Source organism: Ambystoma mexicanum, chromosome 2p (assembly GCF_040938575.1).
Source record: "Ambystoma mexicanum isolate Mex_15411 chromosome 2p, UKY_AmexF1_1, whole genome shotgun sequence".
In the NCBI taxonomy this organism is placed as follows: domain Eukaryota; kingdom Metazoa; phylum Chordata; class Amphibia; order Caudata; family Ambystomatidae; genus Ambystoma; species Ambystoma mexicanum.
Window position 1 is genome coordinate 343619681 of NC_090923.1, and position 24544 is coordinate 343644224.

A 24544-nucleotide genomic window follows, 5' to 3' on the forward strand; every position below is an offset into this window, starting at 1 on the left:
AACATAAGGTGTCCGCAATGACAATCTCTATATTTGTAACACATGAAGGGATCTATTTGGAAATGTTTGCTTGTTTTGTAATTTGAACAATTTAAAATAATAAAAAGAAATTGAAAGACATTTTTTTTATTCATGAACTGTTACAATATGGAGTCAAAATAATAAATGGGCAAGGCCTAAATTGAAACTCAAATGTGTTAGAATACTCTGGTGGCTTGCAACTAAATGTTGGGGAACACTCAAAGTTCACAATGTTTCTCCGACTTGGTTGGAAAGGGGGTACCACTTCAGGTAGGTGGATACAGTACACAAAAGGAAGTCTTAATAAGCAAAGTCTCTGTGCTTTCCTAACATCTGGCCCTTGCCTTTCCCACCAGCACTGGTGTTTAAGGCATGCTGGTTTGCTTGGCACATCTCCCCTTTCCTTTTCTCCATCCTTTTGGCTTTGTTCTGACAGACCCATTTGGTTGTTACTATCATCAGGGATTCCTCCAAAATGGTTTGCCAGTCCCCCTATAAGGGAATCCTCAATCTTCAGAATCCAGGGAGAAAATATCTTGGGTACAGTTGCTGTGAGCGTTTGATGAGTGCACCAGGGTTTTTTGGAAGGATCGCAGTCCTCAATCTGGTTAAGCTGGTCATGCTGCCCCCTTCCCCTCAGATTCCTACTTTCCTGACTCTCCCCTCCAGTTTTCTAATGACTTGGCTACAAACTGCCTTTGTTTCCATCTTCCACTTGTCAAACTTAACCATCAGTCTCCCTATTAGCTATTGGTCTCGCCCATCCTGTTATTTCTCCTTCTGCAACAATCACTGATCTGCATAAACCATTTCCCACACTTCAATGTCACACTCCTCTATTGGTTTCCCTACAATCTTCCTGGCCTCTGTTACTTTCATTTTCATATTCTTCAGACCTAGATAGAATTGTGAACATTAGCCTGCGCCGGACCCAGACAGAATTGTGAATGAAAGCAAGTACCACATTTAGATAGAATTCAGAACATTAGCCTGCGTCGCATCTAGAGAGGATTGTGAATGTTAACAAGTGCAACACTTAGATAAAATTGTGAATGTTAGCAAGTGCCCCACTTAGATATAACTGCGAACATTGGCCAGTGCTACATCTAGATAGAATAGCGAATGCTAGCTTGCTTCGCATCTATACAGGATTTCGAAAGTGGGCCAGTGCCACATTTGCATATAATTGTGAATACTGGCATGCGTCATATTTAGACAAGATTGTGAATATTAGCCAGTGCAGAATCCTGATAGAAATGCAGAGATATTCAGGCGCCACATCTAGAAAAAGTGGAAATTTAACACATATCACTTCTAGATATCAAGGCCAATAACCAACCCACTAGCAATTTCACCCCTCTGCATACACCTCTCAAACTCTAACCAAACATAACTACAACCCTAAAGCACAACAAACTGCAGAAACTTCACTATACCAATACCAACAAAACAAACCACACATAGCTTCACACTACAGCACACGACGGCTACCGACCAGAAAGCACCCCCAAAGCTCAGCGAATGGTGTTAACCGAACTGAAGCTGCAACAGCACATCACTGCACTTAACCCGCTCGTTTCCACTAACTCAACCCCCAACCCCTTTCCTTTTCAGATCCGTGAGAGTGCCAGGGGACCACTCCAGTGGTGATAGTGTGCAGTACAAATATCCTTTAACATTAACAGACCTCTTCGGGCCCATCTGTTATCACTTCTCACCAGGTCTTTCCCCTTATGACCGCCCTGACCGCTTTCTGGCCCTGGCCTCATTCCAGAACGTTTTCTCTAGCACCCTCTTTTTTTTGTAACACATTTTATAGGTTTTCATGTTATACATAACATTGGATTTTTATAGAATCGAATCACAACAAAATACAAAGGTCAATGGATCCACGAAGCCGTACACAGTACACACAATATATTGTTTTAGCAGCAGTAGCACATTTCCTCGATTCATACATTAAGCAGGCTTGACAGTTTACTGAGCATCTTCCCATTTCTGACAGACTTTCCCGGCTTTCTCTGGACATCCCAGGGCTCTATATACCCTCCGTTCCATTGCTATGCATATATTTACATCTGCAACCCATTGTTTAACTTGCAGTGTCACATCAGATCCCCACAGTTTTGATATATTCCTCTTAATCAAGGCTGTAGTGGTTGAGAAAAGTATCTTTTCATACCGTGTCATTTCTCCTTCTTCCTCTACTTCCAATAGCAACAGTTTGGGTTCTCTAGAGACTACACGTCGCTGCCAGTATTGTTGGATGTGCGGGCAGTCCCACAGTATGTGGAAGAAGGTAACTTCTTCGCGTCGGCAGCGCAGGCAGTTTGGGTCCGCAGTTTAACCCCATTGATAGAATATACTACCCAAGAGTAGTGCTCTATGTAATATCTTTAGCTGAATAAGCCGAAGTCTAGATGAAACGGCCATTTCACGGGGGTACATCAGAGTCATACCCCAGTCTTCTGGCAGGAAAGCACCCACATCCCTCGCACATTTGGCTTTCAGACTTAATAATTCAGGCGTCGCAAAGTAGGTTATAGCACTATACATGACAGAGGTAATTCTATTGTGAATACATTCTAAGACTACATTTCTCTCCGTGGTGGTACTTTCTGGCATGTTAGCCAGAGCCGGAAGATGGCGTTGCAGTGCATGACATAGTTGAGTATAGTGCTATCTTTCGGTTTCAGGGAAGTTGAACTTCGTTACCAGATTTTCAAAAGGCATCAGTTTGCCCTATGTAAGTAAGTCACCCACCTTCGTTATTCCCAATTACACCTAACTCGGCCACTTAGGGAGTTGGTTTACCTCGGGGAGGTTTCCGTTTCTCCATAGTGGTTGTACTGGAGTAATTTTTTAGTCCCAATCAATAAATTTGTGTGTCTCTGCCCAGATTAGTGTTGTCTGAGTTACCATTTTCAGAGGGGTTATTGCACTCATTTTCTGGTAAAGACGTTCTAGCGGGGGCTGTTTTTGTCTCATGTCAATCTCTGCCTTCACATGCGGCAATGCTATGTCCCCATGTAGCATGTCATTCACTACTGCCATCTGGCTCGCCCAGTAATAGGTCCGCAAGCGCGGTAGCCCAATACCTCCCTCCCATATAGATCGTTGGAGTTTACGGAGCGCTATCCTTGGGTGTCCGCCTCCCCATATAAGCTTTCTAAGTATGCAGTCAATTCTGCAGAACACGCTTGTTGGGATGTGGAGTGGGGCATTCTGTAGGATATATAGGAAGCGGTGCAGGGTAACCATTTTGAATAGCGCCGCTCTCCCCAAAAGGGTCAGTGGCAAGGAGATCCACTGGTGCACGTCCTCCGTGAATCTCTCCATGTTTGGATGAAGGTTTCTGATCGTATATTCATTCAGATCTTTTGGGATCTGTATATCCAGATAGCGAAAATGACTTCCCTCAATCCAATAGGGGCAGTTTGCCGGGATTGCACCCCTCATCTCATTAATTGGGAACAATATAGACTTGGACCAGTTTACTCTCAGACCAATGAAAGCACCATATTGCTCTAGAAGATGCGTTACAATGGGGCAAGAGACAGACGGGTTTTTTAGATATATGAGTAGATCATCCGCATACAGGGAGACCTTATCTTCCCAGTCCGCTGATCCCTGAAAGCTGCACCATGTTTGTGTTTCTCTCAGTAGCCTGGCTAGGGCTTCTATTGTTAGCGCAAAAAGCAATCCAGGTAGGGGACAGCCCTGTCTCGTCCCTTTTCCCAGTGTGAAGGGTCTCGATGGCCAGCCATTTACTCTAGTCTCAGCTTCCGGGAGCTGTAAAGCAGCTGCACCCTGCCCATAAACCCCATTCGACGCATTATTTCCCAAAGCGCCTCCCAGTATATTAAATCAAAGGCTTTTTCAAAGTCTATTGCCAGTAGTGCTAGGGGCTCCTGGAGGTTTTGTGTCCTCTCCAGTGCTAGGTGCAGTCTACGTATGTTCATTCGTGTGGATCTATGTGGCATAAACCCACATCGGTCGGGGTATACTAGTGATATTATAACTTGTTGCAGTCGGGTGGCTAGTATTCTTGCAAGAAGTGTTGTTTTGCTGTTTATTAGGGAGATTGGTCTGTAAGAGCTACATTTATCTGGGGGTTTATCAGACTTGGGTATTACGATTATGGTGGCTTTCCTGAGATCAGCTGGCAATTGACCCTGTTCCCTCGAATCTCGGTACATGCTTAGCAAGTGTGGGGCCACCTCCATCGCTCCTATTTTCTTCCAGATCTCGATCGGGAAGCCATTCGGGCCTGGAGTCTTCCCCGATTGGAGATGTGACATTGCCGCTATCAGTTCCTCCTCTGTAATCTCCTTTTCTAGAAGGCCATTTTGCTCGACACTTAGGGAAGGGAGGATGATCGTGTCTAGTATGGAGGTGTTGATGGGGGCATTCGGGGGCCCATACAGCTCAGCATAGTAGGCTGCAAAACCCTCCGCAATATCCCCATCCGTTAAGAGCGGATCTGCGTTATCTGGCCTAATCACGCTAACCTGGCTATGCCCCTCGTCTCTACGTTCCAACCACACCAACATTTTACCTGCCTTATCACCTGTTTCGTATATCCTAGCTCTCATCGCTCTGTGGGCCTATTTAGCATTATCCAGGGCTATATTTTGCACGCATTTTTGGGCTATTATAAGTGATCTATGCTTGTCCAGTAGGTCACATGCAAGATGGGCCTCTTCCGCTTGTTTAACTCTCAATCCTGCCTCTTCAATTCATTTCTGATGTGCTTTGTTATGCGCTGTGGAGAATCTCTCCCCGGAGCACCGGTTTGTACGCTTCCCACAGTACCCCAGGGCTTTCCAATGGTCCATTGTTTAGCTCAGAATATGCTCTCGTAGCTCTTTGTATGTGTTCTGTAAGTTCCGGGAATCCCAGTTAATAATTGTTGAGGCACCATGATGGGGGCAGGAGTGGTCGTGAAGTTGCCAGCTCCATCAGCAGGGGGGGGGAGTGATCAAAATGCCTTGCGGGAGAAGCCTTGCCGTAACTGCTTGGTGTAGGACAGTCGCTGGGAGAAAAAAGTAGTCCAGCCTCGACAATGAGCCGTGGACCCCGGAGTGGTATGAGTATTCTTTTGCGTCAGGATGTAGGTCTCGCCACACATCCCTCAGCCCCAGTGCATCGGCGAAGGTGCCAAGTTTAGTGTGGGTTCTAGGGTTTCTTCCCCGTAGATGAGTACGGTCTAACTCCACATTCATAACCTCATTGAAATTTTCCCCCAGGATTAGCGTGTCTGCCATATCTTCGGCAATTACTGGTGTGATATAATTTACCAATGCGGACAATAGTGTGGGTGGTCGGTAGACCGCCAACAAGGCAATGGTTTGATTCCATAATATTCCAGTAGCATATGTAAATCTGCCCCGTGTCATGTGTCACCTTAGAGAGGGTAAATGGGAGCCTTTTATGCATTAATATGAGCACCCCCGTGAGACCATGGTGAAGCCAGCGTGTATCGCAGTGCGGTAGTTGGTGCGTTTGAACAGGTTACAGGCTGCTAGATAGGTTTCAGTAAGGAATACTATATCCAGTGTGTGCTTGTTCAGAAATTGCATGACTAATCTTCTCTTAAGACCACTACCTAACCCAACGACATTCCAGGTCAGAAGCTTCAGGGTTCGGACATCATTTGTAAGTGAAGCCGTCATAATGGGGGGGGTCGTTGTGGGTGAGTGCTGCATCATGTTTCATGGGTGAGAAGTCTCTTGGCAGTACTCTGCTGTATTGCAATCTTAGAAAGATACTTGTGAAGCGGTCCCTGGATCCATGCCTAACTAAGCAAACTCTCTCCTTGTTCCCATCTGCATTTAACATCCTTAAACAATAAGCGAAATAAACATTCCCTCCCCCCACCCTATAATCCACCCCAACTCGAAGCATCTGTCGCCTGAACATTTGCAGGGAGACAACTAGAACCAGCTCCCGACTTTAACCGAAACACTTACAACACCCACCAGGGGTCTAAGGTTTTCGTAGACAATTCTTGGGTCATCTCTGACACAACAGCACTGGAGTGACCTCCCTGGAATGGGGGGAGGTTTTTAGCATCCGTGCTGGTCGCCAATTATGTAGTTGTTTGTGTACAGCACAGAGTTCCTTTCATTTCACATTGTAACTGGTTTGCTTTGCCCTTTGATTGTGATGTGGCAGGATATGGCGTTTCCCAGTTTTCTAGCCACTAGTTCCCTCTTTCTTACGGCGGTAGTCCTTGTTCTGGCGGCTGCAGGGCTGGCGGCCCCCTTTCTGGCAGAGGTTGCGTCTCTCTATTTCTGTTTCTATTACTCTGTACCGATCTCCAATCTCCTATGTGTTGCACTGCCCATTTCCATGCTTCTTTTGGGTCCGTAAAGTGGACTGTCGTGCCCTTATGGTATATTTTAAATTGGGCCGGAAACATTAGACCATATTTCACGTTCATGGACTGTAACTGTCTTTTAAACTGGTCAAACGATTGCCTGGCTTTCTCTACTTGCATTGTATAGTCCGGGAAGAAAGTGACTCTGGATCCATTATAGGTTAGTGTGCCTTCGGCACGCGCCATTTGGAGCAGTGCATCATGATCCCTATAGTTGAAAAGTTTCACTATCACAGTGCGTGGTGGTGCACCTGGCACTGGTCTTCCGGTTGGCATTCGGTGGGCACTTTCGATCGAAAAGAACTTGGAGAACGACTTTGGTTCAAACATATCCGTGAGCCATTGTTCCAGGAATAGCTCCATGCTCGGCCCTTCAGTCTTTTCTGGCAGGCCCAGGATCCGAACATTGTTGCGCCTGGACCTTCCTTCACTATCGTCCACCCTTTCCTCCATGGTTTTCAGATGTGCTGTGACTCCAGCCAGTTGTTGCTCTAAGTTACGCAGTCCATCTTCCATTCCAGATATTCGCTGTTCTGCCTCTCCAGTGCGGGATGTCAACTTTTGTAGGTCATGGCGAAGGAGCGAGACGTCCATGCTGATACCATCTATCTTTTGTTCCATGGAGGCACGCAAATCTGCAAATGCAGCCATGACATCTTTCAAGGATATTGAGTGTTCTGCCTCCACCATGGTGTCCTGCTCATCCTGCTCGACTTGGGTGTTCGTTGCGGACATGGTATATTGGTCAATCTTGCTTTGAGTGGTTAGCTTCTTGGAATTATCCTTTCTCATATTGGCGCTCGGTCAGTGGCAGATCTCAGAGTGACCTCCTATGTCACAGGGTGACTTGAGGGATTGTTGCCCTGTTTGACGCTTAGTTTTGGGCCAATATTAAACCTTTGTAGTGGCCTCGTGTCGAGTCTCCAGAATTGTAGCGCTCAAACTGGTTATGCTCTAGGAGTACAACTACAACCACGTCCACCAGCCCCTGTCAGCTGATCCGGATCCAGACCAGGGACACCCCAGCGAACCGTAGTGCCTGGGTATTATGCTCCTTTACGTCCCCAATTAGTAGCAGGATGGCAGAGGTGTAGGGACGCCTCCTAGCGTTGCTATGAGTGAGGATGTCAAAAGAGTTTTTTATTCGCAGTCCTCTGCTCCCTTAATTATGGGGCTTCAATGCACCTCTCTTTTTAGCTTTCAGCTGTGTTCGCGTGCTCACCCCAAGTAATTGTAGCTGCCAATGTTGAAGGGGGAAAGGAGCGTCTTTCTGTTGCCACCCGGTACTTGGATTGGATTAGAGGGTGTCCCCCACGGATTCAGCGTGAGGCCCTGGATTCGTTAATGCAGGGGGATCTGCGGGCACGTGGCTCCCGCCGGGGCTGTGACGAGTCCAAGTGAGTATGGCCCCAACAGTGCGCTATCAGGCATGTCGTATCTGTGGCCTCCACACCCGGGTGCGTTTATCCCAGCGGCGTTCTACTCAGGCAGTGTGCATGCGTCTGCTGCTATGGTGTCCCTCCTCTGGTGCTCTGTAACTTAGTTGCGTACCCCGCTTGTGGTTTGTGGCGACTTGTGCTGGGGCAAGGGGGTGTACCACTCTATATGCCTGCAGTCTTTCTGGCCCAGTCAAGCAATCCACGTTGTTTTACAGGCACATCAGTGCGCCTGTGCTGTGTCCCAGACCGGCCGCTCGTCAGGCAGAGGTCCACCGTTCTTTGTTTCTGCAGTGTGTCAGTGGCCAAAGTGCTCCCTCAATGATTCTGCTTACCTTGCTTCCCGGATGCTCTCCTCCGGCAATCTCCTTGTGGCCTCTGAGTCCTGCACCCACGCCATCCACTCCGTGCCTCACCTCCTCCCCTGGCACAATGACAGTTCCATTGGCAGCACAGTGCTGCACTGACAAGTGTTTGTCTGTCCAAAGCCCCCTGGATTGGGGTCTGCGGGGGCGCATTCCTCCACAGCAGTCGCGGCAGGGCTGGGAAACACAGAGGGCCAGGCCCAGAGTCAAGCCAGCAGCCCCTGCTGGGGCCATTACCGCATCTGCCTTCCTCACAACAGGCACCCGGGTTGATGTTGCAGCTCCTCAGGGATTTTGTTTTTCCTTTCCATAGTCTTCCGTGGCACCCGACCAGTGTTAAGGCCATGATGTATATAGTTTAGCCCTCCAACGGGGCGTCGTCAGCATGTAGGCAGGCAATCGATCCCCCATGGATCAACCGCTGCTCTGTCGTCCTTACCCTACCTTTGCAGCGTGCAGTCCACCAGTGGTCCGCACGGGTACAGCGGTGGCCACTCTGCAGTCCGCCAGTCAGGCTTGCTACCTCCCGTCGGCCAGATGTGCAGCGGGAGGGCGGAGTGGGAGGGGGGGGCGACCCCCGCCGGGGAGCAGTTTCCTCCAAGCAGGGCCGCCGGGTCCAATTAGCCGGCTCTGCACATTTATCTATTCTGGCTCGATGTTTCTGCCGGCACCCGGCAGCAAGAGCCCCGCTCGTGCGCTCCGGATCACGCCGCCCCTTCGGAGATTCGCACACCCCCAGGAGGAAGCCGCCGCACAGCGATCGCCCACATAGTTCTATGCCGGTATGTCCAGCACTCACGGTGTTTGCGCGCTGATCTGCAGGGCAGGAATCTATATCGCTCCACGGCCTGGGGAGGCTGCTCCTCCCTTAGGTGCCTGCCTCCCACAAGGGTTGACAGTCCCCGTGCCCAGCGGTGGTCTCGGGTCAACCCGTCAAGGTCCCCGTCCCTATCTGGAGGGAAAAGCTCTAACACGCCCCAGCCAGAGCTCCATGACGGCCAGGGGGTGTTGCTACCGCCCTTGCGAGCCTGTCTCGCGCGCAGGTCTGCCGCCCACTGCTGTATCATTACGGTTAGAGATAGAAGAGAGACTCTTTTCTCTAAAAACACCATGTTATAGGGTACACATTCATATTAAAACCACATTTTGAAATTGCCTAACAGGCCTATATTAATCTAGAGCAAGTGCCATAATTAAGCAGTACAGTGTATTTTTTATCCTACTCATGAACATATAGGGGGCCTCATTACAAATCGCCCGGTATGGAAACAACGGTGGCGGTAAACCCGCCGCCACCGTTGTTTCCATGCCGGGCGATCACAACTCCTGCAGGCGAGAGGTGATGTTCCCGTCAGGTCTGACCTGGCGGGTTTAACACCGCCCGCCTGCAGGCGGACGAGGAAACACCGGCAGCATTACGAGATGCTACCGGTGTTTCCATGATCCCCATTCCCATTGAGTCTGGCAGGACTCAATGGGAATGGGGATTAACACCATTCCGCCTCCGTGATTCCCGGAAAACCGGGGTTGTAATGCCCCGGTAATTCCGGGAATCACGGAGGCGGAATGGTAATACGAGTCCGGCGGTAACCAGGCGGTTCTACTGCCTGGTTACCGCCGGACTCGTAATGAGGCCCATAGTGAAATAACAATATTCCAAAATGGAGCTCTGTTTTCAGACTACTGTTGAATCAAAAATCCTACTTCCTGGTATTAATTGACATAATAGACAGAGTACTTCACAAACGTAGGGTCAAAATTCATGTTGAAAATCATAATATGAGTAACAATGAATTCAATAAATGTACCAATGACTTTAGTTGATTAGAACGAAAGTATTAATAATTTAACCAATCTGAAAATTAATGAATGTGAGGAACTCTTTAAAACATGATAAGTTATGCTGGTTATTGTCTGTACTGAACGTAAAAGAAACTCCTCAATAAGCTCACAATTCAATTGTGCCAATGTACACATATGAAAAATAAACAAGAGGTACCCGTCACAAAACTCAATGGCATGATGTTGGCAATACAAAAGTGATTTTCAGTGCTAAGTAGCAAGTTAATTTGAGCTAGCGAATATTAATGCAAGAACACATTTAGCTCTGGTCCTTCATACCAAGCATGTTCAATAGACTGCCAACAAAAATATTAAATGCGCCTCCTTTTTGCCTAGCTGTAATTTCTGATCACAACCCATTGGATGTTTTATTACATGGGCAAATCCAAAGAAACAGATTGATGATACTTTCTCTACAGCATGCAATTACAGCCAGTGCACTGCTAAAGGTTAGAGTTTGTCTCAATATCCAACACTCACGTATACTCAGCAATTCTGTTTCATCCACTTCTAACTGCACTAATATATTTTTTACAGACACATATTATGCCAGATATTACAAATGCAGTTTTGTAATTACTAAAATAATGTAGATGTTGTTGCCTGTAGCTCCAACATTTTAAAACACTACATTTGAAGAAGCCTCGTGGTCTATTCAATAACAAAGATGGTCTAATGTCAAGTTGTTCTCTTTCCAGATGGCTGGGCTTGACTAAATATTTTAGTAATTTCTCTTGTATATATCATTTGAGGTTTATCTGTCAGATAATTAGGAATATCCTTCTCAGTTTATAAAAAAATGTTTTTATTAAAGGATAGTTATTTGGTGAAAATTGCATTATAAAATGTACTATTTATTTTGAATTTGCAATATTTTATTTATTTTTTGTACACAAAAGTGATTCATGAGTAACACATTTGGCATTTTCAATGTCAAAAGGAATATCCTCCTTTGGAAAAGTGAACATTGAGTTTGAGTATCCTTCTACCGAGCAATTTCTTTTGCAACGTAAAATACCCTCATATGGTATGTTTTGTACGGTTGCTGCTTTACCATTGCTAGTATGAAGTACAGCATGTGCTGTTGGGTGTTTATAATGTATTTGAATCTTACTGTTCTCAAGGAGGCGATCCAAATCCCAAAATGTAATCTGTGTTGTATTACACGTGAAGGTGAGTACATTATGTTACATGTTATTAATGTACCGATCTGAATATCCATGAATGTAAGCTGGTTTTACCATTTCAAAATTTAAGGTCATCATCTATGAAACAAACCCATAATATTATGAGAATAAAGAGTTGTGTGCCAATTGTGTTCATTTTGAAATTTCACCATAACTAGTTAGCCTATATTGGCACACATTGTGCACCCATAGCAGTCCCTGTGCACTGTGTGCATGAATGTACATCGAAAGTAAATATGGCATTTGACATAGTGAAAGTTAATAATATGATAATCACTGCACTGTAGTGGTAATACATTATTGAATTTAATTTAAAATAGTACTCAATTGCTTTTAATCCCAAAGTATGATTGGATCAATTTATACAGGGCTTTACCATCGTAGGTTACACACAAATATTCAGGTGTCCAAATATCTGATGCTAATTTTGTGCGAACATAACATATGGGGCTGCAGGTAATGGTTAAATCATTCAAAGACCTGTTCACTTAGAGATTCAATGCCACTTAAGGCTTGTTTATTGTTTGTTAAAATGTATGCTGTTGCCAACAGTGATGGTTGATAAACAAATATTGCTGATCTTCTGAATCACCAATTGTTTAACTTTTCCTATTGTTTCTGAAGTTCTTTCAGTTAAGATCTGGTAAAATGTTGGGTCAGCAAGGTGTTCTCTGGCAGCTGTTACTCATTTGTTTGGGAAACATTTTGACCAGATGATTTGCCCCATTGAGCATAATCGTTTTACCCCTTTGAAGAATCTGTAATATTTCATATTCTACACAATTAAGGACATACTTGTGATTTCTTTTTTTCTTGAATATAGTTTAGATTTCAAAGTATGTCTTTGGTACCTGCAGCACAGAAAATATTTATGTTTCCTGACGAATCTGAATGTGTCTAGATACATCTGATGGGGAGTGCATTTCTTGAGGGTTGACAATGAAAGATGATGGCTTAGTATTTATTCTTCTACTGTAGTTAGTTTACTGAATAGATTTGCAACTTTGTCCATCTTATTGATGCTTGATGATGCAACTGCCATGTCCTGGATCTAGTGGACAATTATTTTGGTGGTTCTCATTACTCATGGATGATTCCTAAGTGATCATATACTTCCTTGTGATGTAATTATTGCATTGTGATATTGCCTTCAGAAGGTTTGTTTCGAAAAAGCCACAGGTGCCATGATCATAAAGTAGCTGTTGTGAAATTGCCAACTAGGATAACAGCATAGGGTACTGTGATAATCCAGAAGGTGTCTCACCTGCTAGTCCCTTAGGTGGCCAGGGCATGGCCATCACCTTTGGATTCAAACCCTGGTGGTGGACCAGTGCAGGAGGATCACCTGAGTGTGGGGCTTCGGGGAGTTGGAGTGGGCACCGGATGGCAAGACACAGTATCCCTCACCCTGTAACACCTTTACCCCATCATACCAGGTACGATACATGGGAACTTTACCCCCACCCCTTCCCTTCACAAACACTTCCACACGGACAGCCCGCTCTGGGAGAAAACAGACTCACACCCGAGCAGTGTACCTGACATTTCCCGCTACTATGGTCAGGCGAAGTCAGGCAATTACTGACAATCACTCACACCTCACTTCCATTAAACTTCCCCACACAGATAAAAGGCAGAGAATGAGAGCACACTCTGGGTGAGGCAAAGCACACGAAGGAAAAGCAGTTTTGAGTCGGCAGATGAACGAGGGGAGAAAGACGGGAAACCAAGAAGGGTTTGCAAGGAGGGAAATACCCTTGACCTTTTTGGCAAGAAACCGTTACTTTCAAGAAACCTTCTAGGCAGAAAGCATAAGGCAAGGGAAACAGACTGAATAATCCTGCATTGTGTGTCAGAGATACTGAAGGTACTCCCGCATAGCCGACCAAGGTGGGGAGGAGCAGCAGCCGCTGGGGTATCGCCCTTAGCTCCAAAAGCAAAGAAGCATCAGAGAGATCAACACAGCCAGTGAGTTGGGGAGACTAATGCAAGACCGGTCTTTGTTGAAGTCCAGGTTGCAAGTGGCAGCATTGTATAACAAGCGCTTGAACGAACATTGTTAAACGTGTATGATGAAAGACACAAGTAAAGCTAAACTGCTGATGAATGTTTGAACTTCAGAAGGAAAGATGCAATACCGTTAACAGATTGGTCTGGCACTATGAGTGTGCTCAATGAAGGTCTCTGTAAGGTATCCTGACAAAAGAAATGAAAGCCAAAAGATGGATGAGAATATTGTGTCAAGTGAATTGAAGTGGTCCTGCGACGGTTTAAGCAAAACCCTTCAGACATTTGAAAGTCTTTGATTTTGATATCAAGAGGATCTGATCCCGAACGAGGGAGATCTATTGTCTGAGCCCGAACAAGGGAGGCCAAGAGTAATGTTAGGCAGAAACCTGTGCAGTTCCCTTAGGGAACACTGCAAAAGATTTAGGACTACAGGTGTTAACAGTAAACCCACTTGGTAGCAGTCTGTACCACCCAGATTTACCTGGTAGCTGTGGCTGAGCAGTCAGACTTCCTTCAAGAAGAGTTAGGCAGTATGCAAAGTATACACAATAGGCACTCAGACACACCAATACAAGCAAACACTGACCAGAGCTTTGGTATCAAAGTATATAATTATTTATTTAAAAACACACTGTTTGAAACACTCCAGCACTCTTGTTGTAAAATATTCTAAACACAGTTACTATTGTAATATATACACTCCTTTTTCCTTATCAGATAAGTCACAGTAAAACGCCACTTATTTTCATACAGAGGCGAGCGCTTAACTAGATGGCACTCCAATATGTTTGTGAGAAAGGGAGGGAAAAAGACAGAATATGGAAAGGTACACCACTCTAAGATTTAGGAACACGGTTAGCAAGGCAGAAGAGCAAAAGTCACTGGTGAGCCAAAGTCCAAAGGCTGGGCCCACTCTTAGAGAGAGCAGAGCACAAATGCGCCCAAGATCACACAGTTACACTAGGCTTAGAAAGTCTTGCAGAGAGTTCAAAAAGAGTTTAGAGATGCTTAGGAAAGTTTAGCCAGAGTGTCCCAGACTAACCCAGGTCTGAAAGCCGGGGGCTAAATCTACCCCATACAGTCGGTAGCAAGGGAAACCTGGTGTGACACGGTACCTTAAGTGGGAAGGATCCTCCAGCGGTGGCAGTTGTTCCTGGCAGTGGGTGCAAGTCGCGTCGTCGTCCAGGGGAAGAGAAGATCTCGACTTGGAGGAAAGATGAAGGTTGTTGCACTACCAGGGAAGAAACCAGCCGTGGAGTTTTCCGGTTAAAGGTGGTACCTTTGTTCGCGGTCGTGGTAAAACGTGGTATCCTGGTTGCCGGGGTGCTTGGCACAGGCAAGGCGGCCACGAGGTACGTCGGGAAGGCGAAAAGACGGTGAAACTGGTTATCCCCACCAGTCAAAGGAAGAAGACTCTCCGGCGGGAGATCTCCTCTGTCGTTGGGAAAAGTGGTGAGATGGTCCAGCAGGGCTCCACCGGTGGTGGCGTCGTGGCAGGTCGGCTCAGCTTCTCCCTCGTCAGATTCTTAGGTCCTGTGGCGACTTCTGAAGTTCCAGTCCACAAAGCCCTGCTTTTATGCAGAAAACCCCCATTCACTCAGCCTAGCTGTCACTCAAACATGCTAAGTGGTGAGCCGGCCGGCTCACCACTTGGGCCAATAAGGACGGAGTGCGACTTGAGTTGCCTAGGCAACTCAGTCCAGGGTGCCTAAATCCCCCTCCACCCCCCCCCTAAGTACCCCAGACAGAGTGGCACCACTTTGGAGGGCCTCTGTGGAGAAGCCCGCCAAAAAGTGGAACAAAGGGCTCGACTTGGGTTGGAGTCACAGAAGATACACAAGCGCCATTTTAGAATCAAGTTTTGGCAAAAAATACCAACCGGAGAATTAATATTAATTAAATAAACCGGCGGTATGTTCGAGGCTACCGTAAATAATTAAATAAAGATAGTAGCCTAAAACAATGGGAAATCCCATAGGAAAATATTCGCGGTTGAATATAAAAAGTAGTATCCACTGCCACCAGCCAAAACTCGATCAGGGGGGACGGAGACGTGCCCCCTCGACTAACAGACCCCGGGGCAATTGAATTGCCCCAGCCAGTACGTCCACAATATGATGATGGTTTGTACTGGTTCTGTTCAGAATTTAAGACTAGTAAAGTCAATGGTGACTTTACATGCCCTGGGAGACAGTAGCCAGTCCCAGGGTATGGAGTCTATACTGGGGGGTCACTATGACACCCCTGTGTTACTGCACTGACGGTGCTGTGTAACACACATCACAAAAACACATGAAGCCCTATGGGGTAAAAGACCCCATAGCCCATAAAACACATCTAGATTCAAAGAAACACACTCAAATCATGCCCAAGAGTGAGGGTAAAAAGAGTCTCACTCTTGGCAGGAGAAAAAAATAAACCCCAAAAATCCAGCAAAGCTGCTGGGGGACTCACTAGGTTAGGAAATTCAGCCTAAACAGAGAATTCTCCCTAACAAGTAAACATTGTGGTACAAAGGGGTCCAAGCCAGAAGGAGGGAGACCCATGATAAATACTGGAAGCAAGAACTTGTGCATTTGAAGATCCTGATAGAAATGGAACTTTCATCATAATCAAACAACTTTATTCAGCCTGAAAGGCCATCAAAACAGTTCTAATACATGATTACAAAAAGACACATCAAAGAAAAAAGCAACAAGACCGTGCAGGAAACCGGGCCCTGCTTGAGTGCCACAGAACAGATCTTTTGGGCAATGATCAGGAACCATCCTCCCCTTCCCTCTGGTAGCTCCCGTAGAGCCTTGGGCCCAGGGCAGTCAAATTTGCCTCTGAAAGGGGACTAGAACCAGAGGGGACTCCTGCAGGGCACACAGGGGCAGATAGGGGAGTTGCACTGACTGTGATGCCACTTTTCCCTGCCCGCCGGTTGCCGTTGCATTTGTCCAAAAAGTCCCTTGCCAAATGGGCATCTGCAAAAAACAGTTTGACAGCTGAAAAACTGGACAGTCTAGAGCACTCCAACAGGGAACCCCTGGACACAAGCCCCCACTCCCCCACCGCCTGCACCCAATGTAGACATTTATTTCACAGGGCATCCCTTGGTTCTCTTGTACCAGATGAAAGTTTTGGGACAACATGGAGAAGGACTCTAGAACTACTACAGCCTTCAGAAGTGGGATGCCCTGACCAAGGCCTCCCCTGACCACGTGTTAGGGCACCAGCCTGCCACCCCACGGGGCGCACGTTTCCCTGGGCTCTCACTATGGAGTCTGCAAAGGTGGGGGCTTAGCCCTTGAGACTTGGTTGGTGGTCTCCCTCCGTAAGGGTAGCAATGATGGGAGACCTGCCTCTGGTCGACTCCTCGTGGATGGGAGAGTCTTGACCATGGGAGCCGGGGACGGGCAGGGGGTCTTGGGATGAATCCCTTTGTTAAAGGCAAGATTTGGCCCCCCTATGCCAACCCCTGCTAAACTCTCTCCTTCCCTACCCGTGTCTTCCTCCCCCTCTCCCCCGCATCCCCTTAATCAAGACTAGTTACGCCTTGAGACCATACCAATGGTACATAAGGCGCTATATAAAAACAAAGTGACATAACATAACTAGTAAGAGGTTTTTAATATCTGCCATCTCCGATAACAAAAGATGACAGGGGCAGCTTAGCAGAGTTGGAAAAACTGGGGGATGTAGAGGCTGGTAGACAGTGATCTCCTTTAGGGGGGGTTTAGAAACCCAGAGAGGACTAAGATGAAGGAAGGAACTAGCCCCCGAAGGAACATCAGATGCGGGCTCACTCCCAATTCTAGACGAGTGGCTGGACTTCTCTCCCCACGCAAGCCATCCAGCCCCATCGCCCCAGAAACCAAAGACATGGGCACCGGAGGAGCAGGGGAGTGGACTTCAGCTTCAGGGAGAGCCCGTGGCGACAGTGGGGCTGTGACATCATGGTTTAGACCAGAAGATGGATGGATAGGGTCCAGAGGCAAAACGGAGACAGAGGTGGAGCCAAAAAAGGGGCCAACGACACATGCCCTCCCGTCAGTTTCGAAATGCCCATTGAGATCCTCTCACAGCCATTAGCCAAGGTAGCCAGAAGTCCGGCTGTGGCAACGCAGTCAAGAACCCCTCCAGGGGTTAGCAGGTTGACAGGGGTCCCAGGTTCCTCCAGAAAGGTGCTTGCAGAGCCAGTCGTGGGGAGAGGAAGTGAAACTGGACCACAGGAGCTCCCATTAGGCCATGGGGGGGGGGTCCCATCTGCAGGCTGGAGGAGCAGGGTAGCTTGGGCATAAACTCCCCCGGGTCCCCCTCTTTAGCACATGCAGTGGCCGAGGATGATTGCACAGGTGCTCCATTCCCACAAAAGCTCCCAGTACAAAATCCCTCCCCCTGAGTGGCTCCCAGTGCTTTATTCGATGTGCCTCCCCTCAGCCTTCTTCCCATAATAGGCTTCCGGTATACCAGTGGGGCTGGAGTGCCCTGAAGACTCGCTAAGAGGGAGGATTTGGAGAGGTAGCGGGGGGAGAAGAGGGAGGAGATGGCTTCTCTTTCCGTGGCTCCAATAGTGACATCCCGGAGAGGGCCAACCATGATGCAGCCTGAGAAGAGAGGGGCTAGAGAGAAGGCGTAGGGTCTTGCAGATCAGTTCCAGGTAGGGAAAAAGAGTCTCAATACTCAAAGGTTGGACTGATGGGCTGTTCAGCTGCTGCGCCGGACCTTGAGCACATGGAGGAGAGTGGTTGAGGCCCAGCCCCCATGCTGAACGCTGTAGGCTCTTTGCACTAATCACAATAATTGACTCAGCCTCACCTCAATGTCCGGGTCACACTCCAAGGTCCAGGGCCACCCCCACAAGTCCGCGAACACCCCGGCGGAACACCAACACCCCGCGTCCTTGTCCCGTGGGCTTCACCCTGCGGGCTGCAGCAGGAGCTGAAGAAGGCCAAAGGGGGCGTGGCCAAGGCTGTGGCAGGTAAGGAGGCCCCCCAGGGCCAAAACACAACAGCAAGTGTTGCAGGAGCGGGACCCAACACCCCGCGCCCTTGTCGCACGGGCTTCACCCTGCGTGCTGCAGCAGGAGCTGAAAAAGGCCAAAGGGGGTGTGGCCAAACTCTGTGGCAGGTAAGGAGGCCCTCCTGGGCCAAAACACAACAGCAAGTGTTGCAGAAAAGAACTTAGAAAGTATTATCACCCAACTTCAATCCACAAGATGCAAAAATGACATACACACCACTATGATAATGAAGACCTGTGCCCCTTCGCTTATCACCTCCATATGCCAATTTGTCAACACCTCTATCTCCACCGGCACGGTCCCTCAGGACCTTAAGAAATCATGGGTCATGCCCATTCTGAAGAAACCTGGACTCTCAGTCGACATGCCAAACAACTACCGCCCTATCACCAACACAGCATTTTTGCTTATGATTCTGGACCGGGTGGCATATATACAGATTGCTGAGCACCTAAAGTCATACTCCACCCTCAATGACCATCAGTCAGGCTTTCGAGTTGGATATGGCACTGAAACCGCATTGCTCGAACTTAAATCCAAATTGATGGCTCGCATGGATAACAAGGAGGCTTCTCTGCTTATGTTATTAGATCTTTCCGCAGCCTTCGACCTGGTGGACCATGACATCATGGCCACCAGGTTGTCTGAAGTGGCTAACTTCTCCCCACTAGCTTGCAAATGGGTTTTGTCATTTCTTAGCAACCGAGTTAGCAGAGTCTTCCAAGGCAACGCCGAATCTGAGCCCATTCTTACTACCTGTGGTGTCCCACAGGGTGCCTGAACTTCCCCTTGCTTTTACAATATATTCACGGCTCCTCTGTTTGCAAGGTTAGAATATTATATTTACCAATTACGCGGATGACACTGAATGTGTCATCCCGCTTCTTGGATCTCACAAACTGGATGAAATGGCCATTAATACAGTTTTCACTATAATTGAAACCTGGATGGTTCATAACAAGTTAGCACTAAACAAATCCAAAACCGAACTATTGGTAGTTGGTTCACCACACACCATTACTAAACTTGGCTCACAGTATGACAACTTTCAGCTGGGTGAAGAATCAATCAAACCTTTGAAAAAAGTAAAAACCTTAGGAGTAACCTTTGACCAACACTTGTCTATGAAACAGCATGTTAGTAGTATTGTGTCGTCTTGTGCATACTACATTAAACTCTTAACACACCTAAGGCCTCTCATTTCTCAGGATAACGCGGAAACTATCGCGAGAGCAATTGTAGGCTCAAAAATAGACTACTGTTCAAGCCTTCTGATGGGAATTAACAAATCCGAAAGTAATAGGCTGCAAACCTGTCAAAATGGGGCTATTAGAGCCGTTATGAAACTCAAACATAAAGATCATGTCACACCAGCGAGACGTGAGCTACACTGGCTGCCTGTAGCCGCCAGATCGCTATTTCGCACCCTAACGATTGTCCATAAATGTAGATCTGGGAAGATGCCTGGTTACTTACAACTACTACCTATAAGATCTAACACAAGAGCACTTAGGTCGAATGACTTGTTCCTTCTATCTGAACCTAAGTGCAACACTGTCAGAACAGCCGACTCGGCCTTCTTCTCTGTTGGCCCTAGAGCCTGGATTGCTCTCCCGCTGGAGCTAAGATCCATCGAATCTTTAGAACTCTTTAAAAAAAGACTAAAGACACATCTGTTTCATTAAATGACTTTCTGGTCCATGATTTCACCCGCTCAGCCCTGCCTCCTGAAACCGTTTCCTGTTATCTGTTATATGTGTTTTTGTAGTGCCCTCACGCCTTTGGGTTCATGGCTGCGCTATACAAGTATATTAAAGTAAAGTAAAGCAGGAGCGGGACCCAAGACACTGTGCCCTCATCCCACGGGCTGAAATGTAATTTTGATATTTGTTTGTTACGACAGGCCCTCTGCAGTAAGAGACTGTTACTGGAAAAGAGACTTTGCCCTTATATCTATGCTTTGAACTGTGTCCTCGTGGCAGAGAAGCCAGAGTGTGTACGAAGCTCGAACATGCCGCCTTGCCCCGTGCTGAAAACATGGGGAAGGGAAGCCAACTGCTCAACCATCCTGACATATTATTTCTTGAACGCTTTTCTTCGTTGCATACATTATTGTCCCACACCCTTTTGTATTTAGAAGTAAGGATTGACAATAGGTTTGTTAGTATAGGCCCTTTTTATTTTGACAGAGACGCGACTAGAACTGCAATATTATTATTTGATGGTCGTAGCTTGCTCCCATCTTAGATTTAGGTTAGATAGAAGTTCAACCAACCCATTGAAGTTCAATAAACACCCTTGAACTGAGATTACTTGTTTCTGTCTTCACTGTTTGATAACATGTCTTCCTTACAGTACACTCTAAATTAGCTTAGACCCTACGCCACTGTTAACCTTATAAAATTCCTTACAGCCGGTGATAGCGATGATAGCCATTACATCGCGTGGTTCTGGGCTGAAACACATTATACCTTATATCATACACATGCATCAGCCTCTTAAACAAATGTATAATAGTGTAATAACAGGGTGCTCTAATTTTGTTTAGATTTTACATCTTTCATGAAGGCATAGTAAAGAGAGAGAAAAAGGAATTCACAATTTATCTAAAATGCATTTGTCACTTAATACTCCTAACAGAGCAGAAAGCACTGACCTGAAGATGACTAGGTTCATTCTGGTTTTATGGGTTTGGTTATACTCCTCCAAACACTGCTCCACAATATCATTGAAGTGCTTAACGCTCGGGATTTCAGAGTATAGTCGCTCATCTCCTTCCAGGTCTGTATTCATATAGTCTCCAAATAGAAGACTTCGTAAGTCTTCCTCTGAGAGCTACAGCATGAAATGATGTCATTAGTGCTGAAAGCTTGGGTCACACTTTATGCAATGTTCTAGGAATTTAGAAACAATAACAATATGGAACTTGACATACAAAATTAAGTCTTTTCTGGGAACATTAATCACTGGGCATTAAGGTACTTGGTCGTTTCCCTGGATAGCCATCTGTTTGGACACCATGATTCAACAAAAGGTGAGTCACCTGTGGATCACTAGTTAGGTGGAAGAGGGCTGGGCATAATACCTTGCTGTATAGCTATTTGACATTCTGTTCTCTGTCAACATGATATTAGCTTATTACAGTGAAAGTTTCAATTTAGAACTACAACTACGATGGCACTGAAGGTTGTCAATATTTTTTAATTATTTATTTAGCATCAATTGGTTCATACAGAACCTTTACTACTGTACAAAACATACACAAAGTTACAAAATCAGTTCAACTAAAGAAGGAATACATCAACTTTACAATATAAATCACCAAATAAATAACTTCTAAAATCCATTTTGAATACATTTTCAGTACTAATTCAATTAATCGATTACATTTTTCTAAGCTCAATTAATATTTTTTTGCATAGTTTAAACACCATGTTTGACAAAACAATTGATGTTGCCGAGACCACATATAACCAAAATTCATCCGTTTGAATAAATCTGATGTCATGGACTCATTTGCCATAATGCGATTTATATCACGAAACAAGAAAGTCACATTGAGTAAATGGGTGTCTCGTGAATTCTAGTTCCTTAGCACACAACCTACAATATCTCAGATCTACCAATATCTGAACAGGCGCCAATTATGATTAGTGAATGCAAACAATTCAATTACATGGTGCAACTGTAAAATAACCACTGGAGTGGTAAGTTTAAATGATGATCTTGCATATTCTTTGTAATTCAGTATTGAAGATAGGTAATTCATGTTAGCAGATAAATCCCATTCATTCGCATTTTTACACAAACGTCTTTTGACATACCTATAGTCATTTTCCAAGGAAACATTACAATATATTTGTTCCTCGAATGTAGTGCATGAGTTCACATATTCCAGCAATACCATAGGTATGTCATCTGAGCCTTTCCTGATTTGTGAGCCAAAATGGGCAAGGATGTTTTTCTCATCACTTGTTTTTATCCTAATTACTGTTGATCACTCTTCTCATATCTTCTCTTTCTACCTTGGGCATTTTGGGGTCTGCTCTTGAATGGTTCAGTTCCTATCTTTCTCCACGATCCTACTCTGCAACCTGGACTGGACATTAGTGAGAAACCAAAGGGTGTCTCACCCGCTAGTCCTGGGGACTTACTGGTCATTCAGGCAGCCAGGACATGGCCATCGCTTTTGGATACAGTTCCTGGGGTGGACCAGTGAGGGAGGGCCACCGGGGTGAGTGGTCTTCGGGGAGTGGAGTTGAGGCAGCCTATAGTGAGGCACGGTGTCCTCCCCTTTTTTGTTCATCTACCCCATCCTATTTTATATGGTTTTCTGAAATCCCAACCCCCCCTTTTGTTTACTAACACTGGGCCGAGGAAGAGGATGACTGAGAGCAACCAGACTAACTCTCTCACATCGTACTGGACATGTGCCGTCAAACAGGTCAGGCACTTTACACACTATGTGCATACACCTGATACCAGTTAGCTCTCCTCACACGGATAAAAGGCAACACCTAAAGACACACTCTGAGCAAGGTGGAACATGAGCACGAATGGAACTTCCGGGATGAGGGCACACCTACTGGAGCAGAGCAACGGACCAAGGGACAAGAGCAGCAGGCCGACAACCCCAAGGGTTGCCTACTGGAGGTCGTTGCCTCGGACAGACCGCAAAAGACACATGGAGAAGGCCAGATGCTATAAGTGAAGATTGCCTTGTGTTCCAAGGATGCCAGCGACCCAACCGGGTCAACGGCAGAGTTGGGGAGGCAAGGCCAAGCCTATGGTACTAACCTTGACTCATGAATTGAAAATAGCAGCGCCTACAGCCGGTGAGTTGGCAAACGACCTGAGACCGGTGTGTGTTAAAGTGAGTGAAGTAGAAACATTATATCGCAAGTTAAGGCTGCACGCATGTGTATGAGAGGCGAAGAAAGTAAGACCTGTGAATGAACTTTGAAGTAAAAGACAAAAACTGGATGTCTCATTTTCTCCACCTCAACCATTCTAAGACTGAGGTTCTGTTCTTCCCTGCTTCAACTATGCCTCCCACTCTTCCTCCTCTGTCTTACTCCCGTCATCCATCATTTCTGCCTTTTTCCTTATCTGCGCATAACTTCAGTGTTATTTTTGATCCCTCTTGTTCTCACTTCACATCTCTCCTATTGCCGATTCTTGCCGTTATGCACTTTTCAATATCCGTTGTGCTCGCCCGATCTCTCCTTTCATGCTACAAAACTTCTTCTCTTCTCTTGTCTTTTATCCCATTGATTACTGCTTATCTCTTTCGTTTAGCCTCTGTGTCTCACATCTTCACCTTTGTTCTGTTTACAACTCCTTGATTCTTCTTCTTTTTTCTTCATCCACTCGTTCTTCTATTACATCTTCCTTACTCTCTATCTGATTTTACCCCTTTGACTCACGGCTCCTCTATCATTTTCTCGCAATGGTCCCCATGGTCTGGTTGCCCCTTATCTTTCTTAACTACTCTCGTTCTATCGCCCTCTAAGATCACAGAATGTATTTCTTCTAATTGTTCCTACACCACCCTGTGTCTCTTCTCGTTTCCGTTCCTTTGCTCTTCTAGCTTCTAAACATTGGCGCTCTCTTACCCTTTCTCTTCATTCTGCACATCTCTGTGTACCTTTGAATCAAATCTAAAGCTCATCTCTTGTCTTCTCTTAACACTCAATTATGCTCGTCTTTTCCCTCTTGTGTTTTTACCCGTGTTACATCATCACATGATTTTACTGCTTTTTAATATATTTTGTTCAGCGCTTATGGCGAAAAGCGCTCTATAAATTCAACAAAGTGAAATGAAATGAAATAATTAGCCATAGGCTGTATTTTATTCGATAACTAGTGGATAAAGCGGTCAGGCCCAACTCTAACCTAATAACTTGAATTGGCCAACACCCTTCAGCATACATTTCCCTCCAAGATATCTAACAATATTCATTCATTTTTCATTATAAATAAGTAATACAGGGGACTATATATGTCCGACACAGCTTTATCAATCCTTTAATGGAAGCTCCACCAACATTTTGTATGAACTGCCTGACAAGCATACATTTGTTCATAACTTTTTTTAGCTAAATGAGACCTTACCAGGGCTTCCCCGCAGCATGCACTAAGCAGCACCCCCAAGTAGATGAAATGGTTCACACATACAACACTTTCCCCATTAAGCTTCAATCCAAATGCTTTAGTAAGGGGAGTGCTTCCAATGCACATAATCTTGGTTTTCATTGCATTTATTTGTAAGCAGTTCTGCTTAGAGTATTTTG

General features: G+C 45.9%; 1 protein-coding gene across 1 annotated transcript in view; it reads right to left on the reverse strand.

Annotated features, from left to right (window-relative positions):
• DNAH12 (dynein axonemal heavy chain 12) overlaps nucleotides 1–24544 on the reverse strand; it is a 3791933-nt gene that overhangs the window by 1843447 nt on the left and 1923942 nt on the right. Inside the window, exon 42 of the mRNA XM_069643677.1 lies at nucleotides 20908–21086. Within this exon, the coding sequence (XP_069499778.1) occupies nucleotides 20908–21086 (179 nt within the window). The remainder of the gene's footprint in view (nucleotides 1–20907; nucleotides 21087–24544) is intronic.